This window comes from Emydura macquarii, unplaced genomic scaffold, assembly GCF_026122565.2.
Source record: "Emydura macquarii macquarii isolate MOO-44397 ecotype Brisbane River unplaced genomic scaffold, CSIRO-AGI_Emac_v2 contig_1933, whole genome shotgun sequence".
NCBI lineage: Eukaryota > Metazoa > Chordata > Testudines > Chelidae > Emydura > Emydura macquarii.
In genome coordinates, this window is record NW_027132070.1 from 10,831 (window position 1) to 37,799 (window position 26,969).

At 45.7% G+C, this 26,969-nt stretch overlaps 1 protein-coding gene and 1 pseudogene across 1 annotated transcript; both read left to right on the forward strand.

The window, feature by feature from the left end:
• Positions 1–9,249: 9,249 nt before the first annotated feature.
• LOC137159813 (olfactory receptor 11L1-like) lies at positions 9,250–9,984 on the forward strand (the record flags this gene model as incomplete). Its single annotated transcript, XM_067558276.1, has 1 exon — positions 9,250–9,984. A coding segment is annotated over one exon (735 nt), but the record flags the coding sequence as incomplete, so codon positions are not given.
• Positions 9,985–11,862: 1,878 nt separating this feature from the next.
• Positions 11,863–12,809, forward strand: LOC137159805 (olfactory receptor 10A7-like; annotated as a pseudogene).
• The last annotated feature ends 14,160 nt before the right edge of the window (positions 12,810–26,969 follow it).

The window sequence follows — 26,969 nt, forward strand, 5'->3', positions numbered from 1 at the left end:
CGGAGAGGGGTCAGCGAAGAGCCATGAGGGTGATTAAAGGATTGGAAAACCTGCCTGTTGGGGATAGATGCACGGAGCTCAATCTGTTCAGTGAAGTGGAGCAGAAATAGGAGTGAGGGAATGAGGCAGTGAAGAAGATGAAGAGAGACACTCAGGTGGGGCCGTCTAACAACGACCATGAGATCCCTGCCCTGCCTGGCCCGGTCTCACTCAGCAGTGATGGCGGAGTTGGGGGAAGTGATCTGGTTTGGGTGAGCCTGACCTAAACGCAGCCCTTTTCCTAGTCAAGGGCTTGTCTACATGGGGAATGTTACCAGCATCCTGACACCACAGCGAATACACCGGTGTAATACCCCATCTGGACCCTCGCATGCTGGATGAAGTTGGCTTTTTCCCAGTGTAGCCGGCATCACTTTCAAAGCAATATAAGCTGAAGCAGAAAATGGCACTCTGGATCCAGAATAAGTGTTTCCACATGAGGAGTTTTCCCAGTCTAGTTATAGCGGTGCATTTATACTGGCTGTATTCCCTGTGTAGACAAGCCGGGCAGTGTCCCCAGCTGAATCTAGCTTATGGTGGAAGATCCTTGCTCTGTGCACCTGGTCTTGTCCCAGTAACTAGTCTGGGTGTCTGGGCTGCACGGGGAGTGAATACACTGGGAGGCGGGACTCTCGCCCTGCCCGGCTGCGGTTACGGTTTGGGCTGGAAGACTTGTCCCAAGAGGAGAGAACTTAGGGCCAAACTGGCTGATTTCATCAGGACGGGTGTTCCGTGCTGTCTGCGTCACCACCTCCCCAGACTCAGCCGCTCAGAAGTAGCATCTGGGGAGACACGACCTTCTCCCACAGAGGATGCAGCAAGTGCCCTCTGTCAATAGAAGAGAACAGGCTCCGGGGAGATCTCGGCACCTGCTTCTCTCTTTAGGGGGACGTGGGTCTCTTTACTGAGAGAACCCAATTTCTGGAAAGAAGTGAGAGAAGAACCTGACTCCTGCTCGCCAGCCGTGAGAGATCCAAGCTCATCTCCCCGATGCTGAATACCCTGTGGTCTCCCTCATAGCGCTGCCATGCTCTGAGACACAGCCTGTCTGTCAGGGGATATCACTAAAGGGTTAATAGGAAAACTGCCTGACTGCCTGCTCAGCTGGGCTGATTGGTGGCTGCAGAGATAAAAGGCTGCAGGGCAGTACAGGCTAGGCTAATTTAGCTATTGGAGACATAGCAGAGTTGCTGAGAGGAGATTCCTTTGTGTCAGCACTAGACTGGTAAGCAGCCACCCAGGCAATCAGGTTGTTCTTTTTCCCTGCTTAATGGTCACTAAAATTGATTAGAAAATGGCAAACCAGTTTCATTAAAAGTGTTGACATTTGAAAGTTACTTTACATTACTCAGGAAGAAGTTTTACTTTTTTTTTTTTTTTCCCAAGCTTTTGGTGGATTTATATTGTTTTTAAACTGCTGTGCAGTAAAATCAATTGTGTCCTTCCCAAAACTTCCTCTGATGTTAGAAAAATTACCATGGAGCAAAGTAACAGACTTTTATTTTTCCTGTTCTCTCTCTGTAACATCTTCAAAACTGTAGAAGTGCAGATTGGGGGGGAGAAGAACAAGGAATGTGAGCAAACATGACCAAATGGTGAGCAAACCTTAGACATGATAGTTGGGGTGTTTTCTTGATCATGGGAGTTTATATCCCTGGTAAGTGTTTAACTTTCCTAGTGGGGATTTGAATGGAGATTTTCATCATTCAGTTTCAGACTCTCACTAAGACATTTGACTCAATAACAGCCATTGGCAGAGAAATCCCAAAGCTAACACAGGTTTGTGAGCAAATGGGGGGCTAGACATGGCTAGGGCAAAACAGCAAGTTTAAAATAAGCCGTTAGACCAGCTGATTGCATGTTGTGTTGTTGTGTATATAAAAATACGTTGAGTGAATTCTCTTCTGAAATCTTGTAACGCTCTAAACTTACTTGACCTGTGCAGACAGACTGTCCTTGTGGCTGTAGATACAGATCTAGGTTATGAACACGGTTTATTTCAATGTCAGCTCCACCTCGCAGTGGCCAGCCTGGTAGGGCCGTGCTGCTCACCATCAGCAGATGAGACCAGCTCCAAGCCCCTAGCACTGGATAGCCCAAGGAATGCTGGGCCCTTACAGTTAAAGGGAAAACACTGACACATCCTGGTGATCAAGTAGAGACAGAATTTCCCCTGCTCTAAAACAACCATGACTCACAGTAGCCTGAGATAAAGGGATGGGGAGCCAACCAGCCAATCCTGCCTAAAAGGGAAGGGGTTTGAAGTGAAATCTGTCCAGTAACTGAGGGACAGCTGATGAGTGGGTGCTGTCTGGGAAATGCTGGACCCCCTAGGTTTAGGTAATATGCTGGGAAACTGTCATTGGAAAAGGGATTCTGCTCTAATTTGCGAGTATAAAGCTTGATTTCTGTTTCCCGTCGCTTGTCTGTGTTTGTTTCTCTTGGTATTTCCTCTATGAATTCACGGTCCTTCTGCTAAATAAACAACATGTTTGTTTTTACCCCAGCAGGTCGCTGTTGTGCAAACTGAGAAGTGTAGCTGTCAAGAAGGGGGAGGTGCCTCTTAATCTCTGGGTTTGGGGTGGTCATTTGCCAGGTGAACCCTGCAAGCAGTAACTAGATGGCTGGAAACCAGGGCAAGACCCTTATTCTCACAGGTTCGTTACTGGGGTTACGGCTCCGCGCCTTCACTGCGAAGCTTTAAGGCACCCAAAGTTACAGGGATGGCAGGATGGAGGGACTCCTTCCTGGTCTGTGTGATCCCCACAGCGTCACGATGATAGTCCCACAGCAGCAGAACAACTGATCTGCCTGGTACAGCACACACGAAATCAGACACAGGTCTGCCTAAAAAAGGCTTTGGAGTTCTGGTTTTGGACTGGAAAACCCCCTTACAGGGGTGTTTGGTTCTGCTGGAGACCAGGAGCGCTCTTCACGTCCAAAACAAGCCAATATTCAGCTGTTGGTGCCCTTCCAGCTGTGGCGTCTCACTTCAGCATGGACCTCCCACATCCTAGGGAGGTTATAGACTCACTGTCCCACTCCCTCCCCATCCCAATGACTACCCGCTGTCATTCATAATGGCAACTCAGTCAGCCATGATGAGCATGGATATCGCGTCGGGCTAGGAAAGCAGGGTCAGGAGAACTCTACAGCCTGGTCCTTGTCATCAACCTCCCCCGTGCGGATCCCACCACCCCCGCCTGTGTTCTCAACCCACCATTGGGGTGGGATCTCCAGGTGAGGGAGCATTTGAATATTAAACTTCAATCTAGTTATTGACACTGGTGGGATTTGATTCTCATTGTAGAGTACAGTTGATGTCGTTCCCCCAGACACATCTCATAGCAGGTCCAGAGAGGAAAAATGAAACGTCCATCACAGAATTCATCCTCCTGGGATTTGGGAATATCCCTAAACTGCAGGTTTTTCTCTTCCTGTTGTTTCTAACCTTCTACTTGGTGACCATGGCTGGGAACATCCTCATCATGGTGCTAGTTGTGGCTGATCAGCATCTTCACACGCCCATGTACTTCTTCCTGGGGAACTTGTCCTGCTTGGAGACCTGCTACTCCTCCACCATCCAGCCCCGGATGCTGGCCAGTCTCCTGACAGGGGACAGAACCACTTCTGTCTGGGGCTGCCTCACACAATATTTGTGTGTTTTTTGTTTTTGTTTTTTTCTTGGGGGCCACAGAGTGTTGTCTCCTAGCCTCAATGTCTTATGATTGCTATCTAGCAATATGCAAACCAATGCGCTATGCAGCCCTTATGAAAGGCAGCTCATGTCTCTGGCTAGCAAGTGGTTCTTGGGTATGTGGGTTTTTGACTCTTCCCATAATAACATTTCTTATGATACACTTCACTGTCTGTGCTCCCAATGAAATTGAGAACGTTTTCTGTGCATCGATGCAAATAATAAATCTCTACTGCAGTGACACATCGCAGGTGGAGTTTGCCATTACCCTCCTGGTAGTTTGTCACACTGCCCCCTTTGCACTGACACTGGCATCCAATGTTTGTATCATCACCACCATGCTGCCAATCCCTTCCACCACTGGGAGGTGAAAGGCCTTTTCCACCTGCTCCTCTGACCCCATCGGGGTGACCATTTTCTATGGGACCCTGCTCGTGGTGCATCTGCTACCAAAAACCCACATGCTGAGACTTAAATCAAGTGTTCTCCGCCTGCTACACAATTCTGACTCCTCTGGCCAATACCTTCATCTACAGCCTGAGAAACAAAGAGGTCAAGGAGGCGCTGAGGAAAGCTTGCAGGAAATGCATGTTTGGACAATGGTAGCCAATCAGTTGCTTTAGGTAAAGTAGCTAGGCCAGAGGCTGGCTTTGGGCCTGGAGTGAAGTCTGCTCTAGACCAAGATTGTGTTCACATTAGCTTCACTGGGCTGTGTCATGCTCTTGGAGTCACAGCCAGGGGCAGAAGTGGAGACAGACACACCTCTTGTAACCTGTGACCCGTTCTTGTTAGGGCTTTATCAGAGGCCACAGCTGGGTGCAACTGGGCGGGTGGGAGATTTGAACTAGTGGCAGCTCAGAGTTCAGCCAATGACGGAGGTTTGTGCTCAGTGAGACGGTGCAGGGAAAACAGACTCTGCTGGGAAGCTGAGCTCCCTTCCTTGTAGGGTGAGAGAGACACACACCCCCATTATACAAATATCTGGTGGCAACGTCAGCCTGAGACTCCAGCGTTAGGAAATGGTGTAACTAATTTTTTGTTCATTGCAGTGTTTCATCCCCAGGCTCCTTTCCAAAGGGACAGGCATCAAAAGGAAACCTCTAACCTCAGCCGCAGGGCCCAGCACTGGCCTATTACTGGCCCATTCTCAGCAGTGACATAAGGCCAGTTTCTCAAGATACCTGGGTGCCTAGTGGGATTTTTTTAAAAGCATCTGGGCACCTCGCCTGCCAGAGGGGCCTGCAGATGAGTCAGGCAGAGGAACGTCTTCCTGCCCCTGGTCCCTGCAGCGCTCTGGGACTCGGCTGCCCAGTGTGAGGCTGCGGAGGACATGGCCAGAGGCAGAAACACAGGAACCTGTGGCCTTTTCCCTGAAAACACTTAGGCACCTACAGGGTCACAGGCAGCTGAGCAGGGGTTTCTGAATCATTGAAGGACCTGATTCGGGGACTCAGGCGCCTAAAGTGGAAGCTTTGTGACTCCAGTCCTGGGCCCACATCCTCATCCTCATGTTACAGCTGGGGAAACTAAGGCAGTTGTGATGCAGTTACCTGCCTGGAGTTGCTCAGTGGGAAAGTGGCAGAGAATAGCCTAGAAACCAACCACCCAGAGTCTTAGTCTGGTGCAGTGTCTGCTGCACCATGTCCACTTGTAACTGACAATGGCACCTAAGGGTGTTAGGTGCCCAACTCCCGTTCACTGGCTGTGGAATTTAGGTGCCTAACATCACCTCTTATGGGAAAACCCAGCCTGAACATTTATAGCCAAACCAGTATCCTGAGAATTCCCCCCACTCCCTGGGGATGTTTTCCACCATCTCCTCCTCATGTTTCACCATTGTCTAAGAGACCCTCATAACTGTGTGTGTGTGTTACCAAAAGCCGAGTGCAATAAAAGAACTAAACTGAGTCATCTCTTTGTCATCTTTGTTGTCAGACCTCCCAATATCTGTTCACTTCATGTCCTGTGTGAGGAATCCATGTGTCATGGCTGCTCTAACATTACCGGCCTACACCTTCCTGTGATGGGGCCAAGCACCACTGGGCTGGTCATCCTGGAGCCATGCCAGCCCTGGTTAGAGAAGGAGACGGAGCTGAGGGGAATCAGGCATTTTCCAGTCTAGGGCAGATGTAGCCAGGGTGAGAGGCAAACTCAGGAGGCTGAAGTGAAACTTGGGAGAGTAAGAGAGGCTCCTGCAGGGAAAACCCTGAGCTGGGGGGATTCCTCCCTTAAGTGGGGAATGAAGGAGAGAAACTGAGGTGAGGGGCTGCCCTGAGTCCTTCAAGTGGATGCAATGCTACTGAGGTAAAGGTGCTTCTGGCAGGCTGGATCATGTCCGCATGGGAAGGAGAACACACAATCTATTGGTGAACTTTGTCCACACCTCAACTTGTACCCGGAGAACTATTTTACACCACCAACCAAGTCTAGTTACACTCATGCAAATGTGGGTGAAGACCGTGTGAGTCCCTGTGAAAATAGATCAACAGCTTCATGGCTTTAAAACGAGCTCAAATAACCCAAGCAAAATGTCTTTTACATTGGGTGAAGTGGAGGACTGGCAGGGACCTCATTTGGTCATCAAGTCCCTGCCCTGCACTCGAGGCAGGACTAAGTAATACCTAGACCATCCCTTAGGGGTGTAGTTCAGAACAGGTTAGACCAATCTCCAAGGATGGAGATTGCACAGTCTACCCAGGCAATTGATTCCATGGCGTCGCTGCCCTGGCAGTTAGGAAGTTTTTCTAAGGGCCGACCCAAGCCTCCCTTGCTGCCATTTAAACCCATTACGTCTTGTCCTATCCTTACAGGTGCAGGAGAACAATTTTTCTGACTGTCCCTTGCCTGTTATGTTCCATTAGCAGATGTGCCTCGGGAGACGGCCCCTTCCCGCAGAAGGATAGATAATGAATCAGAAAAGACGTTTCCCATTTGGCGCAGAGTATGATGCACAGGACACGTTACCAGACATAACAGAGCCAGGGGAGCCCGTCTGGGTTATGTTGTTCTATTTACTGGGAACAGAGAAGTAAGTGATTGGGGTGGGGAGAGAAGATGGACTGAATAACCAGGGTCCTGGGCTCTGAAATTCTGAATGAGGAGGTGACATCCAACTCCAGCTGCTCATAGACCTGCCTTAGAGGTAAATCTACCTTTCCCTACCTGGTGCTTGAGTCTTGAGGTTTTTGAAGGCATGTAAGTTTGCTAGGTAACTAATTCCGTGGCAATCCAAGGACAATGGGGCAATGATCTCTCAACTCCCAACGCAAAGCAAAATGACTGCATTTGCTATCCTAGCTCCCTATCTGGCTCCATCACCACGGTATCTGGGCACCTCTCTGTCTTGCATGGATCTATCCTCCCAGCACCCCGGTGCGGTGCTGTTCTCCCTGCTTTACAGACAGGGCTGTGCACAGAGGGACAGATCGATAGAGTTATTTCAAGACCTAAATCCACAGACACCCCAGATGGGATGTGAAATCAATGAGTGTCAGCCTCTGACCCTGCTCAGGCACCCGGACGCATTCTTAGGAACCCACCCGCTTTTAATAATCTCCCCTGAAAGTCACACAAGGAGCTCTGAGAGAATCAGGGAGATGATGTGGGTGAAGCAGAGCTGATATTTGCTGCAGTGCTGAGTGTGAAGGGAGCAGACATTGGCTGTGAGGAGGCCTGGCAAAACTGGGGCTGCAATTTTGACAGCTAATATTGATTTTTGTGAGCTTTCATTTATTAACTGTTTCAGTTTTACTCATGCACAGCAGTGAGAGCGGTGACTCTGTCCCTGCAGGCACGAGGTGCCGGAGGGGGTGGGAGGCTGCAGTAACTCGGACAGTTACTGACCATTTTTGTTGCTGGTTTCGCTGTTTCGGCTGATATCGATGTTTACCGATGTCCAGTGATTGAAATCGAATCCTGCCGAGCCGAGCTGTAAGTTTTAAAGAAGGCTCCAGCCGTTAGCTGTGCAAATGACATTGAAATCAGAGGGTCCCATCCTTGAAGTCAGTGGAAATTTTATCTTATGCTTCAGAGAGAGAAGGCTCAAATTGAACAGAGTAAATCAGAGTGTAAAATTAACTTTGCATGACTCTCTTTATGGGATCACATCCTTCCATAGTGGTAAATAAGGATGAGTGATGGCAGAAAAGACCCCCACAAACAGAGAATTGATATTTTTTTCATCAATGCTAAAGAACAAAATGTAGAGCTGATAAAAAATCTGATTGGCATTTTTGAGGGAGAAATGTTTTGTTGATTGAGATCAGTATGTTCCATGGGAACATGATATAATTCCATAGGAACATGACAATTTTGTTTAGGAAAAACGATTTTTGTCTATGGTTTTATAAAACAGCATAAAACAAAATAAAATAACATAAATAAATTAATAGAAATGTAACAATAAAAGACAATGTGATGTAAAATAAAATTAACCTAGATATAAAATTAAAATAGATAAATACATTTTTTTAAAGTCAAAATGGGAATGAAAACCAACATTTCAAATTATGGAATTGCCAATGAAATGGACATTTGGGTCCCACCCCACTCTCTCAATATGAAAATAGCACAGTTCGTACAAAATTCAAATCCTATACAGAATTTTTTCTTGCAATACAAGAGACATTTCTAGCCAAAATGGTGCTTTCTAGCTGGAGATTTTGTTTTTGTTCATTTTCAGTTAAGGTTGCATCTCTATGTAGAGTCCTTCACTGCAGCGCAATGAAATATTGTCCTAGGGAAGGAAAGGTATTTGTCTGATAAAAAATGTCAAATGGTTTTAATAGAGTTAGATGGCTCATGTCCACTGCAATTCACTATGAGTTGGCTGCCCAATTATTGGATCTCTGGGCCTTCGTTTCTTTCTTTGTTGTTGCTTCATCCAAAATATAAAATCCTGACCCATTTTCCAGAGGAACTCTGAACTGAGCAGGACATGCTTCTGCTTCGATGCACCAGAAAGTGAAAGAGGTGACTATTTGAACCGATATCTGTATTTGTGTATTCTTGTACCCGAGCCCCATCATGACGTATTGGAATGCACTGGTGCCCTCTCAAGTTACCACTCGTGTCTGCAGAGAGACTAACGTTTTGTGGAACCTGTAGCCTGCCCAGATATAGAAAATCTGTCCCAGGGGTCAAGAGAGGTGGCATTTCCCTTCTCCGGGCCTCCATAATTCACTCAGCTATTTTTCTGGTAGCCAGCAAAGGGAGACCATGAAAACAATGTTGACATGTTAAGGAGTGAACATTGTTGTTTACATCACACAATGAATTTGTTTCCCTAGACACACCCCGATGGCAGCCCCAGAACAGGGAAATCAAACGTCCATCACAGAATTTGTCCTCCTGGGATTCGGGACCTTCCCTAAACTGAAAATCCTTCTCTTCCTGCTGTTTCTAGTGATCTACATCGCAACCATGGCTGGGAACATCCTATCATGGTGCTAGTTGTCACTGCTCAGCACCTTCACACCCCCATGTACTTCTTCCTGGGGAACTTGTCCTGCTTGGAGACCTGCTACACCTCCACCATCCTGCCCAGGATGCTGGCCAGTCTCCTGACTGGGGACAGAACCATCTCAGTGAGTGGCTGCATCACACAATATTATTTCTTTGGTTCTCTAGTAGATACAGAATGCCTACTCCTATCGGTGATGTCTTACGATTGGTATTTAGCCATAGTCAAACCACTTCACTATGCAGCCCGTATGAGTGGCAGGGCTTGCCTCCAGCTCGCAGCTGGCTCTTGGGTAGGTGACTTCCTAGTTAACAGCATAACAACGTTGTCGATATCACAGCTAACTTTCTGTGGCCAAAATGCGATTGACCATTTCTTTTGTGATCTTATCCCCCTTGTAAAACTCTCCTGCAATGACCAACAGCTGATGGAAATGTTGTCTATCACACTTAGCTTCCCTATCTTACTGGTCCCATTCCTACTGACCATGATGTCCTACATCTCCATCATCACAACCATCCTGAAAATCCCTTCCACCACTGGGAGGCAAAAGGCCTTTTCCACCTGCTCCTCCCACCTCATCGTGGTGACTATTTATTATGGAACTCTGCTTCTTGTCTACTTGTTCCCAACAGACCACACGCTGAGGGACTGCAAAACCATCCTCTCTGTCATCTACACGGTCCTGACTCCCCTGGTCAATCCCCTCATCTACACCCTGAGAAACAAAGAGGTCAAGGAGGCGCTGAGGAAAGCTTGCAGGAAATGTATGTTTGGACAATGGTGAGCCAATCAGTTGCCTTAGGTAAAGTAGCTAGACCAGAGGCTGGTTTTGGGCCTGAACTGAAATCTGCTGTAGACCAAAATTGTGTTCACATTAGCTTCACTGGGCTGTGTCATGCTCTTGGAGTCACAGCCAGAGGTGGAAGTGGAGACAGACACAGCTTTTGTAACCTGTGACCCGTTCTTGTTAGGGCCTTTATCAGAGGCCACAGCTGGGTGTTACTGGGCGAGTGGGAGATTTGAACTAGTGGCTGCTCAGAGTTCAGCCAATGATGGGGGATTGTGCTCAGTGAGACAGTGCAGGGAAAACAGACTCTGCTGGGCATCTGTTTCCTGTAGGTTGAGAGACTTAGACACACACACAGACACACATTAATCTATGATGCCTACATTATACAAATATATGGTGGCAACGTCAGCCTGGGAGTCCAGCATTAGGAAATGGTGTAATTAATTTTTGTTCCTTGTAGTGTGTTTCATCCCCAGGCTTCTTTCCAAAGGGACAGGAAGGAAAGGAAAACCAAAAGGAAAGGAAAGTCAAAACCAAAAGTCAAAAGGAAACCGTCTACCCTGAGCCGCAGGGCCCAGCACAGGCCTATTACTGGCCCATTCTCAGCAGTGACATAGCACCAGTTTCTCAAGACATTTGGGTGCCCAGTGGAATTTTTTAAAAGCATCTGGGCACCTTCCTGCCAGAGGGGCCTGCAGGCGAGTCAGGCAGAGGAACGTCTCCCTGAACAGAATTATTCACGGAGTATAAAATTATCTCCGTGCATAACTCTGTACAGGATCGGATCCTTATATAGTGGTTAATAAGGATGAATGATAGCAGATAAGACACCCACAAACAGAGAATTAATATTTTTAATCAAAGAAAAAAGAAAATATAGAGCTGATAAAAATTTGACAGACGTTTTTCAGGGAGAAATGTTTTGTTGATTGAGATCAAAATGTCCCATAGGAACATATCAATTTGGACAAGAGTTATTGTATCTGATTTTATTAAATCTATTATTTATTTTGTTTTATGCTATCTATAAAATATAATGTAATGTAAAAATAACCTAGAATGAAATTAAAATATATAAATGTATTTTTAAATGTCCAAATTGGAATGAAAATCAACATTACAAATCGTGGAATTGCTGATTAAATGGAAATCTGGGTCCCACCCCACTCTCATAATATGAAATAGCACAGTTCGTACAAAATTCAAATTCTATACATAATTTTTTTTTACAATAGAGGAGATATTTCTAGGCAAAATGGTGCTTTCCAGTTGGTGTTTTTCTTTTTATTCACTTTATTCAAGTATAGCACGGCAGGACAAGGAAATATCGAGCGAGGGGAGCGCAGGTATTTGGTTGATAAAATTTTTCAAATGGCTTTAAAAGAGTTAGGTGGCCCATGTCCACTGCAATTCACTTGAATTGGCTGACCAATCATTACATATCTTAGTTGCTTGGTTTGTTTCTTTATTGCGGCTTCTTGGAAAATATAAAATCCTGACCAATTTTGCCAGAGGAACTCTGATCTATGAAGGACATGGTTCTACTCTGGTGCACCAGAAGGTGCAAGGTGTGATGATTTGGACCAATGTCGGTGTTCGTGTACTCTTTTACCCGAGCTCCAACATGTCGTATATGAAAGTGTTGGTTCCTTCTGTCAAGTTACTACTTGTGTGCAGAGAGATTAACGTTTTGTGGAACCTGTAGCCTGCCCAGATAGGAAATCTGTCCCACAGATCAAGAGATGGCACTTCCCCTCTCCTGACCTCAATAATCCACACAGCTATTGTTCTGATAACCAGCAGAGAGAGACAAAGAAAACAACGTTGACGTGTTAAGGAGTGAATGAATTTCTTTCCCATAGATACACCCTGATGGCGGCTCCAGAACAGGAAAATCAAATGTCCATCACTGAATTCATCCTCATGGGATTCAGGATCCTTCATGAACTGCAAATCCTTCTCTTCCTGCTGTTTCTAGTGATCTACATCGCAACCATGGCTGGGAACATCCTCATCATGGTGCTGGTTGTCACTGCTCAGCACCTTCACATCCCCATGTACTTTTTCCTGGGGAACTTGTCCTGCTTGGAGACCTGCTACACCTCCACCATCCTGCCCAGGATGCTGGCCAGTCTCCTGACTGGGGACAGAACCATCTCAGTGAGTGGCTGCATCACACAATATTATTTCTTTGGTTCTCTAGTAGATACAGAATGCCTGCTCCTATCGGTGATGTCTTATGATTGTTATTTAGCCATAGTCAAACCACTTCACTATGCAGCTTGTATGAGTAGCAAGGCTTGCCTCCAGCTCGCAGCTGGCTCTTGGGTAGGTGACTTCCTAGTTAACAGCATAACAACATTGTCGATATCACAGCTAACTTTCTGTGGCCAAAATGCTATTGACCATTTCTTTTGTGATTTTATCCCTCTTGTAAAACTCTCCTACAATGACCATCAGCTGATGGAAATGTTGGCCTTCATGCTCTGCTTGATATTCTCCCTGGTCCCATTCCTACTGACTGTAATGTCCTACATCTGCATCATTGCCACCATCCTGAGAATCCCTTCCACCACCGGGAGGCAAAAGGCCTTTTCCACCTGCTCCTCCCACCTCATCGTGGTGTCCATTATTATGGAACTCTAATTGCCTACATGTTCCCCACAGCCCACACGCTGAGGGACTTCAAGAAAGTTCTCTCTGTCGTCTACACGGTCCTGACTCCCCTGGTCAATCCCCTCATCTACACCCTGAGAAACAAAGAGGTCAAGGGAGCCTTGAGGAAAGCTTGCAGGAAATTCATGTTAGGACAAGGGTAGCCAACCAGGTGTCTTAGCTTGAAATAAAATAGATATGCCAGAAGCTGGTTTAGGGCCTGAAGTGAAGCTTCATTGGGCTGTGTCATGCTCTTAGAGTCAGAGGCAGGGGTAGAAGTGCAGACGGACAGACTCTTGGAACCTATGACCAGTTGTTGTTAGGGCCTTTATCAGATGCCACAGCTGGGTGTTACTGAGTGGGTGGGAGACTTAAACTAGTGGCTTCTCAGAGTTCAGACAGTGACGGGACATTGTGCTCAGTCAGACGGTGCAGGGCAAACAGACTTAGACTACAACACACACACATAAATCTATGATGCCTACACTATACAACTATATGGGGGCAAAGTCAGACTGGGACTCCAGCATTAGGAAATTGTGTAATTAATTTTTGTTGCTTGTAGTGTGTTTCATCCCTGGGCTTCTTTCCAAAGGGACAGGAATCAAAAGGAAACCATCTAACCTGTGCTGCGGGGCCCAGCAGAGGCCTATCACTGGCCCATTCTCAGCAGTGACATAGGGCCAGTTTCTCAAAATACTTGAGTGCCTGGTTTGAGGCTGCAGAGGGCATGGCCAGAGGCAGAGACACGGGGCTGTGGACATTTTGCTGCAAACTCTTAGTCGCCTATAGGGTCGCAGGCAGCTGAGCAGGGATTTTGTGAATCCCAGGAGGGCCGGATTCTGGGTACAGATGCCTAAAGGGGAAGTTCTGTGACTCCATCCCTAGGCCCACATCCTCGTGTTACAGCTGGGGAAACTAAGGCAGAACAAGGTGCAGTTACCTGCCCGGAGTCGCTCAGCGGGCAAGTGGCTGGGACAGGCATGGAAACCAAACCTCCAGAGTCCTAGTCCTGTGTTCTGTCTGCTCCACCATGTCCACTTGTAGTTGACAATGGCACCTACGGGTGTTAGGTGCCCAACTCCCAATCCCTGGCTGTAGGATTTAGGTGCCTAACATCACCTCTTATGGGTAAACCCAACCTGTACATTTACAGCCAAACCAGTATCCTGAGAATTCCCCCCACGCCCAGGGGATGTTTTCCATCAGCTCCTTCTCATGTTTTACCATTATCTAGGAGACGCCAATAACTCTGTGTCTGTTACCAAAAGCCTAGATCAATAAAAACTAAACAAAGCTAAAATCGTCTCTTTCTCTCATCTTTGTTGTCAGATCTCCCATTGTCTGTCCCCTTCGTGTCTGGTGTGAGAAATCAATATGGAAAGGTTTGTCTACATGTAGATGTTGCACCACTTTAGCTATCCTGGCAATTTGCAATAAAGAGCTGGAAGGAGCTAGAGTCAGAGGCAAGCTCAGAAAGCTGAAGTGAAATTTCAGGGAGTGAGTGAGAGAAAACCCTTCGACTGGGTGAATTGCTCCAGCCCGGTAGAGCTGGGGGTAGCCTGCTATGGGAGGAAGGATTCTGCCCAGAGGGCAGTTTGGGGTGTTTGCAGCTGCAGGTAAGACTTCTGGGTTTAGTTCTGAACTTGAAGTTAATGTATGAAACCAATGGGAGGGCTGTTGTGATTTGCACTGGAGAAAACCTGTGTGGAGTTTATTGGGGAACAAGGAAGGGAAACTGAGGTGAGGGGCTGAATTTTAAGCTACTCTGGGGCCTTCTGGCGGTGCCACGCGGGACCCACTCATCCACAGCGAGCGGATGCAATTATAGTGATGTAAAGGTGCTTATATTGATTATAGTTCATTTGCATACGGGCATGGCAATAAGCCAGACCAATGGTAGAGACTTCCACATTGGGAAACTGTGGCCGCACTAGAGGTTGTACTGACATAACAAAGTCACACCACTAACCAGAATAGTGATACCGGTGCAAAATCTGGGTGGAGACCTCGCCCAACAAGTGAGCCCCTGTGGAAATACGTCAGGACGTTCCTGGCTTTGAAAGGAACCCCAATAATCCAAGGAAAGGGGCTTTTGCATTAACATGGAGTGCTGATAATCTCCCAAGTCAAAAAGGGCCGACTGATGGAAAGAGAGGCTGGTGTGAATAACCCACAGCTGGACGCTTGGGTGCATCTACGCTGCCGCTGGGAGTATGGTGGATAACGGAGGGTGAAGTCTGGTAAAGGGGTGATTAGGGTGTAGAATGGGCACTATGTGGAAGAGAAGGTTAATGTGCCCAGGATTTTTCATGTCTTTTCTAACAATCTCTAGATGGCAGCTGACCACAGGAATGACAAATGGACAGTAATAAATATTAAACCACAATTTCAGTAACAAAAAACTAAGTGATTAATAGTCAATTAACTGAGAATTAAAAATGAAAGCCACAGTGTGACGATTCAGGGCCATCCCGGGGTTATAGCCCATTTTCAGTTTAGATCTGTCTCCTTCAAAGAGTTAAGCAATGGGATTTCATCCCTATCTGCAATATGTTTGCCAGAGATGAATTGAAAAAAACAAACAACCCCCCCCCCCCCGGCTTTTAAAAATGCAATTATAGGAGACCCAAATATTCAATATTGGGTGTTATGAAAACAAAGCTTTGGCAAAACAAAATTATCCCCACGGATGATAAAGGACTAAGACCTCATTACATGGCTAGAGAACAAATTATGCTACCAGAGGACTGGGACTAACAATCTTCTAGTTTGTTTTGCATTCAGAACTAAGTGGATATTTATATTCTTCCGTAAAATCTGGAACGAACCTTTCCTTCAGGGGAAGAAGGGACAGTAGGTAAGAAACTTCATGCTGAAAAAGCACAGGTTTTGAGTCAAGTTACAGAGCCTACTGTAATACACAGAAATGAAAGGATCATATTCACTGTACCCAGACAGGACCCTGAACAGTTTAGTGTGAATATCTAACCAACCCCATACAGGAGAGTAATCAAGAAGTTGTCATGATTATCATACAGACCAACAGACCAACGTGGGGGCCTCTAGTTCTGGTACAAGATTATCACTTTCCTATAATTGCTGGGACACTGAAGATCCCTGAAACTTTTCTGGGATATGTGAAGAAACCATTTGCCCTTTTGTAACCTCAGCTTGCCAGCAATTCAGTGGGCGCTGGGTGCTGCTTGTATACATTACCCCGCTTTGAAAATCCCCGTCAAAATGTGTAAAGCACCTTGTTGCACCTGCATTTTATCTGAGCAACAAAATTAATTTGCTCTTTTCAGGAACGTCTGACCAGGAGGCCCTGATCTAAGGGTCACATTTTGAAAAGCACGAGCAAAGTTCAAAAGGCTCCAAAGACCCATTGACTTTCAGTGAGACAGGCAGCTACGCCTTTGGAACTGAAGATTGTACTCTTAAGAGCGGCATCCTCTTCCCTGCGGTACTGAGCGAGCTGGTGAGATGACGTGGGTAACACAGAGCTGATATTTGCTGCTGCTCCACTTATTTCTAGGGGTTCACACATTGACAATCAGTGTCAAAGAAGGCTAAAGGAATTAGATGTCCAAATCCCACTGAAATCAAAGGATCCAGTCCTTTAAGTCAGTGGGAATTTTATCTTTGATCTCTGCAAACTAAGGCTCAGACACAAGACAATTATTCCCAGATGAAAAGTTAACTTTGCGTAACTCTGCACAGGATCAAGTCCTTGCTTAGCAGTTAAGAAGGCTAAGTAATGCCTGGCAAACAGACAGAATGGACTGGCAGATTGGACAGCCACAAACAGAGAGAGAATTAATATTTTTTAACCAAAAAAAGGGAGAAAATACAGAGCTGATCAATAATTTTCAAATGGAATGTTTTTTCCATCAGAAAATGCCAAATTGTCAAGATCAAAATGTTCCATGGGAAATGTTTACAAAATTTTGTTTAGGGAAAAAATAATTACTGTATACGTTATAAAACAATACAAAATGAAATATAATATACAAATAAACTAGTAATAAAATAAAATAAGAGATGACATAAAAGTAATAAGAAATGAAATAAAATAATCTCAGAATAAAATTTAAAATACTTCTATTTTTGAAAAGTCAGAAGTGGACTGAAAACGAAAACTGGAACTTACGCAATTTCCTATGAAATGAAAATTCTTTTCCTGACCAGCTCTAAGAATGAGAAAATCAACACATTTCTGACCAATTTCATACCGAATGTATTCATGCAAAAGAGGGTAAATTTCCAGCTAAAATCAAATGTGTGGGTTTTTTGTTTGTTTTTTAAATAACGACAGGAGAATCGTGCACCCAATAATATCATTTCTACCCCTGGAGGTGAACCACACAGATTTTCAAACTGTTACTTTTGGCGTAAGACGATCCCCTGGCTGGGTTTCTGGACGTAGTGTGCGCTGTTGTGCAATACGTTAATACTGTCCAAGGACAGAAGTGTGTATGTAGGGCTAGAGACACGTCTCTGTGCGTGTGCCATGACAGTCATGGGAGGAAACTGGACAACAATGATTTTAGGCCTCAGTTCTGCCACAATTTCTCCCAGAGAACCTGCCCAGTGCTGGACCCAGCGCCATGCACAATTTCAAGTCCAAAGTGTTGGTGCCAGTGAGCTAGAGCTGGCTCAGGGGGGGAGCCCTGCACTTGATGGACAAGGGGTTTGTGGTAGCAGAAGGGGAGAGCCTGAACTGCACTTTAGTTACGCTGGTTATTTGTGATGGGTTTTTCAGTTGTGGCAGGGGAACTTCAGGACAGATTATTAAAGGTATTTAGGTGCCTAGTGGGTTTTTCTAAAGCACCAAGACTCCTAAAACTCACTGATTTCAAAGGATGCTCAGCACTTAACTGCCTTCCAAAATCCTGCCAAGGGCACGAGTCCCAACGGGTCTGCAATAATCGACCTACGAACTGACCCTCATTGTGAGTTCAGTGGTGAGAAGGTAGCGGCAGTTCATAGAATGTCACGGTAACCTACAACGACGAGTGGTGCTGGGGAAAGGTGCAAAGAAGAGACAGAAGACTGAATCAGTCCAACAAAAAGGCCCCTAGTAGCTCCCTCGACTTCAGAGGGACTATTCGTGTGCGTAACCATTCACTAATGTGACCAAGGGGTTAATTAGCTGGCCCTCAGTGTGCACCCAGAACTGGTCACTAGCACCTGAGGGGGCAGATTTTAACCAGTGGGATATGGACATAAACACAATCTGTATCCCATTTCCTGAGCCGGGCAGCGCTTAACTGTTCCGATGGTAACTGCTAACAGCACAGGAGCCAAACTCACCCAGGGCGTAATCTCACTGCCCAGACAGGAGTTACTCCTGGAACAGATCTGGCCCCCTGATGTTTACACAGAACCGGCTGGATTCCCCTCGATGCCCTTCGGAGTTAACATCTGTTTTGTCTCTAGCCTTTGCCCCAAAGACATTTCCACCACTTGCTTCTCTGGGACCCAGTGGGGATGAGCGTTGGGGAAATTCGTCTCGTGAGAATGAAGTCATCCACCAACTCTGCTGCATGTAATGGGGCCAGAGCCTCTGCTGGTGAAAGCTCCATTGACTTGCATGAGGCGATGCCAATTTACTCCAGCTGCCAACCCAGAAAGTTTTGTTCCTCCTGTTTGGTGAATCCCGCAAGGTCTCATTGAGTTGCTATAATTTAACATCAAGTTAGTTTCAGCCTTAACCACGACTGAGAAGTCAGCAAGCACCTCCCGTCTCTAGGGCGTTTAGTGCAATGGGCCAAATTCATCCTGAATGTAACTCGGTGGACTCCAGTGTCGTTACACCAGTTGAGCCCATTGAATGTTAACGATCCCCTCTGTGACCTGTGTGGAGTTGAAAATCTTTTTCATGGTCATTTCAAAGTCCCTTTAATAATGCCCAGTGGGACCCATTAATCTGAAGTGACTTTTGTTGTTAGCTGAGCTTAATTGTGAAGCGATAAATCAATACAAATAACAGATCAATAACATTATGATAATAAAAGTCCATATGGGCACTAGACCAGGTAGCTATCAAGCTGCTTAGATACCAAGGTGATGGGCACCTTGGACATACCTAAGGTGCATAGATATGGATCATTTTTCCAGTGCGATGATCCCAGTTGCAAGCTGACTGCAAAGCTAAAGTTATACTCTCTGAGGCTGAGTGACTCTGGAGAAAGCTAATTTGTGGTTTGAACAGACAGGGCAGCAGCGATGCAGAGTGAAGTTTGTACCGTCTCTGATGTGAGATGAATTGTCGGGTCTCACACTCGTTCACAATGGAAAGACAATAAATAATTGTCTTTCTAATATACAATGAATAATATAATAAACTCATTCACAATGGAAAGACAATTGGCTTTTCCAAGCGAACTTGAGGGAGTTCAGTGTCCGGCCCCCATTGTTTTTTAATGACAGCAGGTGCGTAACTTCCTTAGGCCACTTGGAAAATCCCACTTTAAAGGGACATCACAATTAACACTAATTAAACAGTCCTGTGTAGGCTTAGCCAGCGTGCAGCTGCCCTTCCACTGTGCAGTCACCCTAATCACTCTGCGTCCACACTTCAGCCATCGCCACTGTATTTATGCAGGGGAGGTGTGTGTACCAGTGTATTCTGGGAAAACCTGGGCAGCTCACCCATGATGCCTGAGGCGGGGGGAGAGTGCCAGAGGACATACTGACAGATCAGCACATGGGCCTAACCTCTGTTAGCTGTCCTAGTACAGAGAGCTGGGGGGAAGGAAGATGGGACAAATTAGCAACACTGGCTAGGTTAGGGGATGCTTTCTCCACTGCAGAAAATCCGGGTGATAGCTCACCTACCGGAGGAGAAGCACTGGCCAGCCTGCATCTTGGCCAGCAGCACTTATTGGGAGCCCATGGTGAGACACCCAAAAAGGGGCCTGAGCGTCAGAGTGGCGGGGCGCTCAAGATGTTCTGTGGATCAGGCCCCTTAAAGGTGGCTTCAGGAGGGCATCCAAAATCACGTGTCACCTTTGAAACATTCAGCTGGGATTTTCCAAAAGGACAGAAAGAGCCAGGAGCTTTTCTCTTACTGAACACCAGTGGGAGCTGGGTTCCTAACCCCGTTAGGCTCCTTGAGAATCCCAGGCGAACACGCAGGCACAAACCATGTTTAGAATCTACCAGGTCATCAGCTCAGGAGCCGGGTTATCAACCTAACGAGAGAATTATCGTGTGGGCAGGGGTTTGGAGGGGGTCCTACCAAAAAAGGACAGCAGCACGTTTGGAAACCAGGCCCCAATGCCTATCCTGTTCTTTTAGTAGGGTAAAATAGGAGCTTCCGGGCAGGCAACTTTTCATTTGTTCTGAAATATCTCGTATATATAGGCCATTTTAATAAGAATCCCTGTGGTTTTTTATAGCACTTTTCATCCACTGATCTCAAAGTACTTTACAAGGGAGATGAGTATCATTAGCCTCGCCCTACAGATGGAGAAACTGAGTCCTGGTGAGGTGAAGTGAGTTGGCCCAGGTCATCCAGGCATTAGAAGACCTATTTTCTATTTTCAGCTCTGCTGCTCAGTCTTAGTTTAACATTATAGCTACTAGCCCACCCTGCCTCTAGACAAGCAGGGACCATTCAGCTTAATTGTTCTTATAAAACCATGTTCTTATGAAGAGGTGACTGGCTCTGTGGATGTGGGGAAAGCAGTGGACATGATATACCTTGACTTCAGAAAAACTTTTGATACTGTCTCTCACAGTATTCATATCAGCAAGTTAAAGAAGTATGGGTTGGATGAATGGACTATAAAATGGATAGAGAACTGGCTAGAGCATAGGGCTCAACGAGTAGTGATCAGTTGCTCCATGTCTAGCTGGCAGCCGGACACAAGCGGAGTGCCCCAGGGGTTGGTGCTGGGTCTGGTTTTATTCAACATCTTCATTAATGATCTAGAGGATGAGGTAGATTGCACCCTCAGCAAGTTTGCAGATGACACTAAGCTAGGGGGAGTGGTAGATGCCCTGGAAGGTAGGGATAAGATACAGAAGGACCTAAACAAACTAGAGGATTGGGCCAAAAGAAATTTGATGAGGTTCAACAAGGACAAGTGCAGAGTCCTTCACTTTGGACGGAAGAATCCCATACACAGCTACAGACTGGGGACCGATGAGCTAGGCAGCAGGTCTGCAGAAAAGGACCTGGGGTTACAGTGGATAAGAAGCTGGATATGAGTCAGCAGTGTGCCCTGGTTGCCAAGAAGGCCAATGGTATATTGGGCTGCATTAGGAGGAGCATTGCCAGCAGATCGCGGGAAGTGATTATTCCCCTCTATTTGGCATTGGTGAGGCCACATTTGGAGTATTGTGTCAAGTTTTGGGCCCCCTACTACAAAAAGGATGTGGAGAAGTTGGAGAGAGTCCGGCGGAGGGCAACAAAAATGATTAGGGGGCTGGAGCACAAGACTTATGAGGAGGGGCTAAGAGAACTAGGCTTGTTTAGTCTGCAGAAGAGGAGAATGAGGGGAGATTTGATAGAAGCCTTTAACTACCTAGGGAAAAACGTTTTCCTAATATCCAACCTAGACGTCCCCCACTGCAACTTAAGACCATTCCTCCTTGTTCTGTCATCTACTACCATTGAGAACAACCTAGCTCTAACCTCCCTGGAACCCCCTAGCTCACTTCAAGTTCAATACGGGTTTGGTTTCAGAAAGGACCGAAGGGGAAGTCCCTGAGGACTGGAAAAAAGCAAATATAGTGCCCATCTTCAAAAAAGGGAGGAAAGAGGATCCAGGGAACTACAGACCGGTCAGCCTCACTTCAATCCCTGGAAAAATCATGGAGCAGGTCCTTAAGGAATCCATTTTAAGGCACTTGGAGGAGAGGAAGGTGATCAGGAACAGTCAACACGGATTCACCAAGGGAAAGTCATGCCTGACCAACCTGATTGCTTTCTATGTTGAGGTGACTGGCTCTGTGGATGTAGGGAAGGCGGTGGATGTGATATACATTGACTTTAGCAAAGCTTTTGATACTGTCTCACACAGTATTCTTATCAGCAAGTTAAAGAAGTATGGGTTGGATGAATGGACTATAAAATGGATAGAGAACTGGCTAGAGCATAGGGCTCAACGTGTAGTGATCAATGGCTCCATGTCTAGCTGGCAACCGGTCACAAGTGGAGTTCCCCAGGGGTCGGTCCTGGGGCTGGTTTTGTTCAACATCTTTATTAATGATCTGGAGGATGGGGTAGATTGCACCCTCAGCAAGTTTGCGGACGACACTAAGCTGGGGGGAGTGGTAGATACCCTGGAGGGTAGGGATAGGATACAGAGTGACCTAAACAAACTGGAGGATTGGGCCAAAAGAAATCTAATGAGGTTCAACAAGGACAAGTGCAGAGTCCTCCACTTAGGAAGGAAGAATCCCATGCACAGCTATAGACTGGGGACCGACGAGCTGGGCAGCAGCTCTGCAGAAAAGGACCTGGGGGTAACGGTGGATAAAAAGCTGGATATGAGTCAGCAGTGTGCCCTGGTTGTCAAGAAGGCTAATGGCATATTGGGCTGCATTAGGAGGGGCATTGCCAGCAGGTCACGGGAAGTGATTATTCCCCTCTATTCGGCATTGGTGAGGCCGCATTTGGAATACTGTGTCCAGTTTTGGCCCCCCACTACAAAAAAGATGTGGACAATTTGGAGAGAGTGCAGCGGAGGGCAACCAAAATGATTAGGGGGCTGGAGCACAGGACTTATGAGGAGAGGCTGAGGGAACTGGGCTTGTTTAGTCTGCAAAAGAGAAGAGTGAGGGGGATTTGATAGCAGCTTTAACTACCTGAAAGGGGGTTCCAGGGAGGATGGGGCTAGGCTGTTCTCGGTGGTGGCAGATGACAGAACAAGGAGCAACGGTCTCAAGTTGCAGGGCGGGAGGTCTAGGTTGGACATTAGGAAAAAATTTTTTACTAGGAGGGTGGTGAAGCATTGGAATGGGTTACCTAGGGAGGTGGTGGAATCTCCATCCTTAGAGGTTTTTAAGCTGCGGCTTGACAAAGCCCTGGTTGGGATGATATAGCTGCGGTTGGTCCTGCTTTGAGCGGGGGGTTGGACTAGATGACCTCCTGAGGTCCCTTCCTACTCTAATATTTTATGATTCTATGATTCTATGATCCTGCTCCTTAGGGGTTTCAGGAAATTTGATACGTGTGATTAACTTTGTTCTTTTGATACAACACAACAGACTTGTGTTGTCATCAGTCACAAAAACTTTGACTCCTGTGAATAGTGATGGAGAAGTTCTTAATTATCTGAGCGTCCCGAACTCCAGCTATTTGTCCCGCACCGACCATTATTTATATGTGTGTCTTCCTAATTCACGTGAGAAGGCCCACACAAACTTTTACCCATGTGAATATTCATGAGTCATGAGCGCAATCCCAGGCACTGTTGTTCATGTGAGCATTCCTTGCTTGAGCAAGTAAATCCAGGAAAAAATGAATCAATCTGAGTATTCTTTACTGCTGCAAATAGTTGCATAGAAAACTTTATTCATGTGAGAATTCCTAACTCGAGAGTAGCCTCCTCATTCCCAAGCAAACCATTACTCATGTGAGGAGCCTTACTCAAACAAACATTTACTAATGTAGATATTCCTCATTAATATAAACCTTTACGAGTGTAAATCCTGATTAATATTCGTGGTCCGGTGCAAACCATTATTCCTATATTCCTTACTCATGCACACCTTTGCTCATGTGAGCATCCCTAACTTTTGCTTGCAGTCCCTCGCAGATCAGTACTTGTCTGAGTATGCCTCAGTTATGCTTGCAGTCCTGTTAAAAAATGAACTATTCTTAATTCACCATGCGCAAATTCACTCACTTTACTTCTGCCTCGAGTCTCCTTCAAGCCTTCATCCATGTGAGTAGTCCCATGCCAACCTCTACTCACGTTGGTAGTCCTTGCTCATGAGAGGAATTTGATGTAAGATTTTACTCTTGTCTATTTTCCTAATTCAACCGAGTCATTCCTTGCAAATTCAGGCCTGGTCTACACTAAAGAATGAGATCGACTGAGCAATGTCCCTAAGGGTTGTGAAAAATGTCATGCCCTGAGTGCCATGGTCAGGTTGACCTAACCCTATAGGTGCAGGCAGCTAGGTTGATGGAAGAATTCGTTCGATGGAGTCACTGCACTGATGGGAAAACCCCTCTCATCGGTGTAAGAAGTGGCTGCACCATGGTGCTGCAGATAGATCTGCACTGCCACAGCCATGCTGCTGTAGTGCAGATGTATCTTTATACTCATGTGCGTATCCCTAACTCATGCTAGCAGTCCCAAGCAAACCTGTACTTGTAGGTGTGTTCCCTACTCATGCTTGGAGTGATATTTTCCTACCGGATAGGGATACTGAGAGGCTAAATCCATTGCTGATAGAGTAAGATTTTGCCTTGGAAGTAGCTGTGGCCTCACAACTACCTAGAGAGATTTCAGATACACCATTGCGTTATTTTAACGTAACATTTCTATACTCTACCGTTTTCTCTCAACAGATCTCAAAGCACTTCTCCAAAGTGGATAACTATCATTATCTCATGGTACAGATGGGGAATTTAAGACACAAAGAAGGGAAGTGACTTGTGTAAAGTCCCTCAGTGAATGAGTTAGTGGAGTCAGGAATAAATCTGAACACCCTTGACTCCAACTTCGAAACTAGCCTTTGGAAAGCACTGCCCCCAAACTTCGATGGTATGGGCTAAATAGCACTTGGGTAGAAAACACACGCGTTCTGGCATTTTGTTTTGCAAAATTGAAACACAGCTTCCACCCCTGGCCCTAGTCAGTTTTATAAATTTAGGCTACGGTTTTCAAAGCCGCATAAAGATAAACCAAGTTGAGTTTGAATTGTCTTCTCCTTTAGACTAGGGTTAAAAAATAAAGGAAACAAGAAAAAAGTCAAGTCAAGTCTCCAGGAGAGAGCACAGTCTGTGTGACCCCTCTGTGACACGCTACATTTATTTTGTCACACAAGTGTCGTCTATCCTGGCCAACAGACAGCGCAGTACACAGTCATAATACTTACATAGCCATAATTCACCACGGTGGCTAAAGTGATAGATAGATAGGTAGATAGATAGATGGATTGGAGACTCAGGGAATCTTGGCTTTCTATCTATTTATTTCAAATGCTAACACAGAAATCGCTCTACATGACAATAAGACACAGTCAGCTCCAACAAGCTTAATGCTAATCAGCTCCATCGATAACTCACAGATGGTCAATGCACTTTTCAAAGGATGCTAATGGCATAATCCCCATATTGCAGATGGGAAAAATGCCCCCAAACCATTTTTCCCCTCAATTTTCAACCCATGTTGCCTGGGTTTTGACATTTTATCACCCCAGGGGGAGCTATGCCCAGTTCTTCACATTACTGTCCTTTTTTTTAGCTGACACAGGAAATGACACTCCTTCTACTCCACACCCGGTCTCACCTACTCCTCCTCCATTTGCTCCCAGGAGATACGAGCAATTAGTGCACAGAGACCTTGCACTCCCCCAACAAGTGGAGCAAAGACCCAATTAGCTAATATGCCGCCAGGCTTGAGGTGGGAAATTCTCACTGGCTCCGACTCCCACGTGTGGCCATATAGGGCCTGGGCACAAAGCAGTTTTTGGTATCAAAGGAAAACATGCCGAGCAACTTCACAGAGTCTTTGGGATTGTTCCGCACACCCCAGATGACTAAAGAAACCTCAAATACTCCTCAACCCATTCGGCTCCTACGGATCTGGAACCAATCAAGGTAGAACTCCTGGTTTCAGAGAGTGAGAGCATTTTCCATCTTTCTTGACAGATTTTATAGTCCTATTAAAATGTCAACTTCGCATATAGTGAAACAGAGAGATTTTATTCTTATTTTACAGATATGGAAACAGTGAACCAGAGATTAAATGGGTTAATCCATTCAATTTCAGTTTTATCTCCAAGTAAAGTTGGTTCCCTGTTTGCCAAGATTTCACGGTGTGCTTGCAAAAGGGAAAGAATGGTATCATTCAAGCCAGGGACAGGGGTACTTAGATTTTAATTTCTGAGAGACAGAAATGGTCTGGGTCAGTGCTCAAAACAAACGTTTTGTGTACCAAGACCCTAGACATCATATGAAGCCTGGTCTTTCTTACGGCTTTAACATTTCAAGTCCTGATTCTCATCGAATACTGAGTGTGAAGACAGAAATTAACCCCAGGGACGTTAATATTCTGAAAACAGCATATGAATTGCTCTATTCTGATCTCATTTACATTGTGTTTAAATGGATGTACCACCCGTGACCTCACAGAAATGACTCCAGATTTACTTCAGTTTAAGAGAAAGGATAGCCATGTCCTAAGTAATTATAGTTTGACAAAGACAATTTGGAGTCTGTTAATATATCCATTATAGCCAAGTGCCAATTTTGTTACAAATTAGGTTGAGCCTCACTTTATATTTAAATGTCACCTTTAATAAATTATCAAAAATCTGCACGTCTACTCAGATTGGCTTCAATTTCTTCGTGTCTTGTCTGGGTACTCTGTAGTGTTAGTGGTCAAAACCTGTAGTCATTTTACCGAGGAGTTCCTGAACCACAGCCCTCTAAACACAGCATTGTACAAAACCTTCTCATTCTTCTAATATGCAGATACCTGGGGGGGGGTCAAACTATAGCTCTGATCATCCAAAATCAGCCATCCATCCTTTGCCTCAGCTACTGCACGGCACTCTCTGCCCCTGTGGGGTTGCAATGCTGGAAAAGGTTTTGGAAGGAAAGAGAAAAGATCTCCAAGGTGGCATGTGCTGAAGAGATTGAAGTGCCCATGTGCAGCAAAGTCTAGGGCTCTGTTGAAACATGAGGGCTTTCAGGGAGCTTGCTGTCAGAGTTCCAGGATGACTTAAGGTATATATGGTGGTCACTGAAGTTGAGAGTAAACTCCCATGTTGGGAGTTAGAGCCCTGTGATTGGTGGAGCTACTTTTAGATGTTTTTCCCTTATACCAAGATTTCTGGTTGAAGAACAATATTTTAAAGTGTTGTAAACCGCTTCATGTTTGATTTTACTTATACAGCATTGTCAAGGTAATCAGCACTGAGTTCATAGAGGAAAGCTGAAAGACAGGACAATGTAATCTGGTTCCTGAACAATGGATCTGAGTGTGATGAAAGGAAAGAAAGTCACAGGGTAAATTGGTCATTTCCTGGTTTTCAGAGGTTTAAGTTTAACCATTCTCCATGTTCTGCAAGTGTAAAAAGGAGCCATTGGGCAACTTTAATTCTATATTAATAAAGTTTGGAGGTGTTTA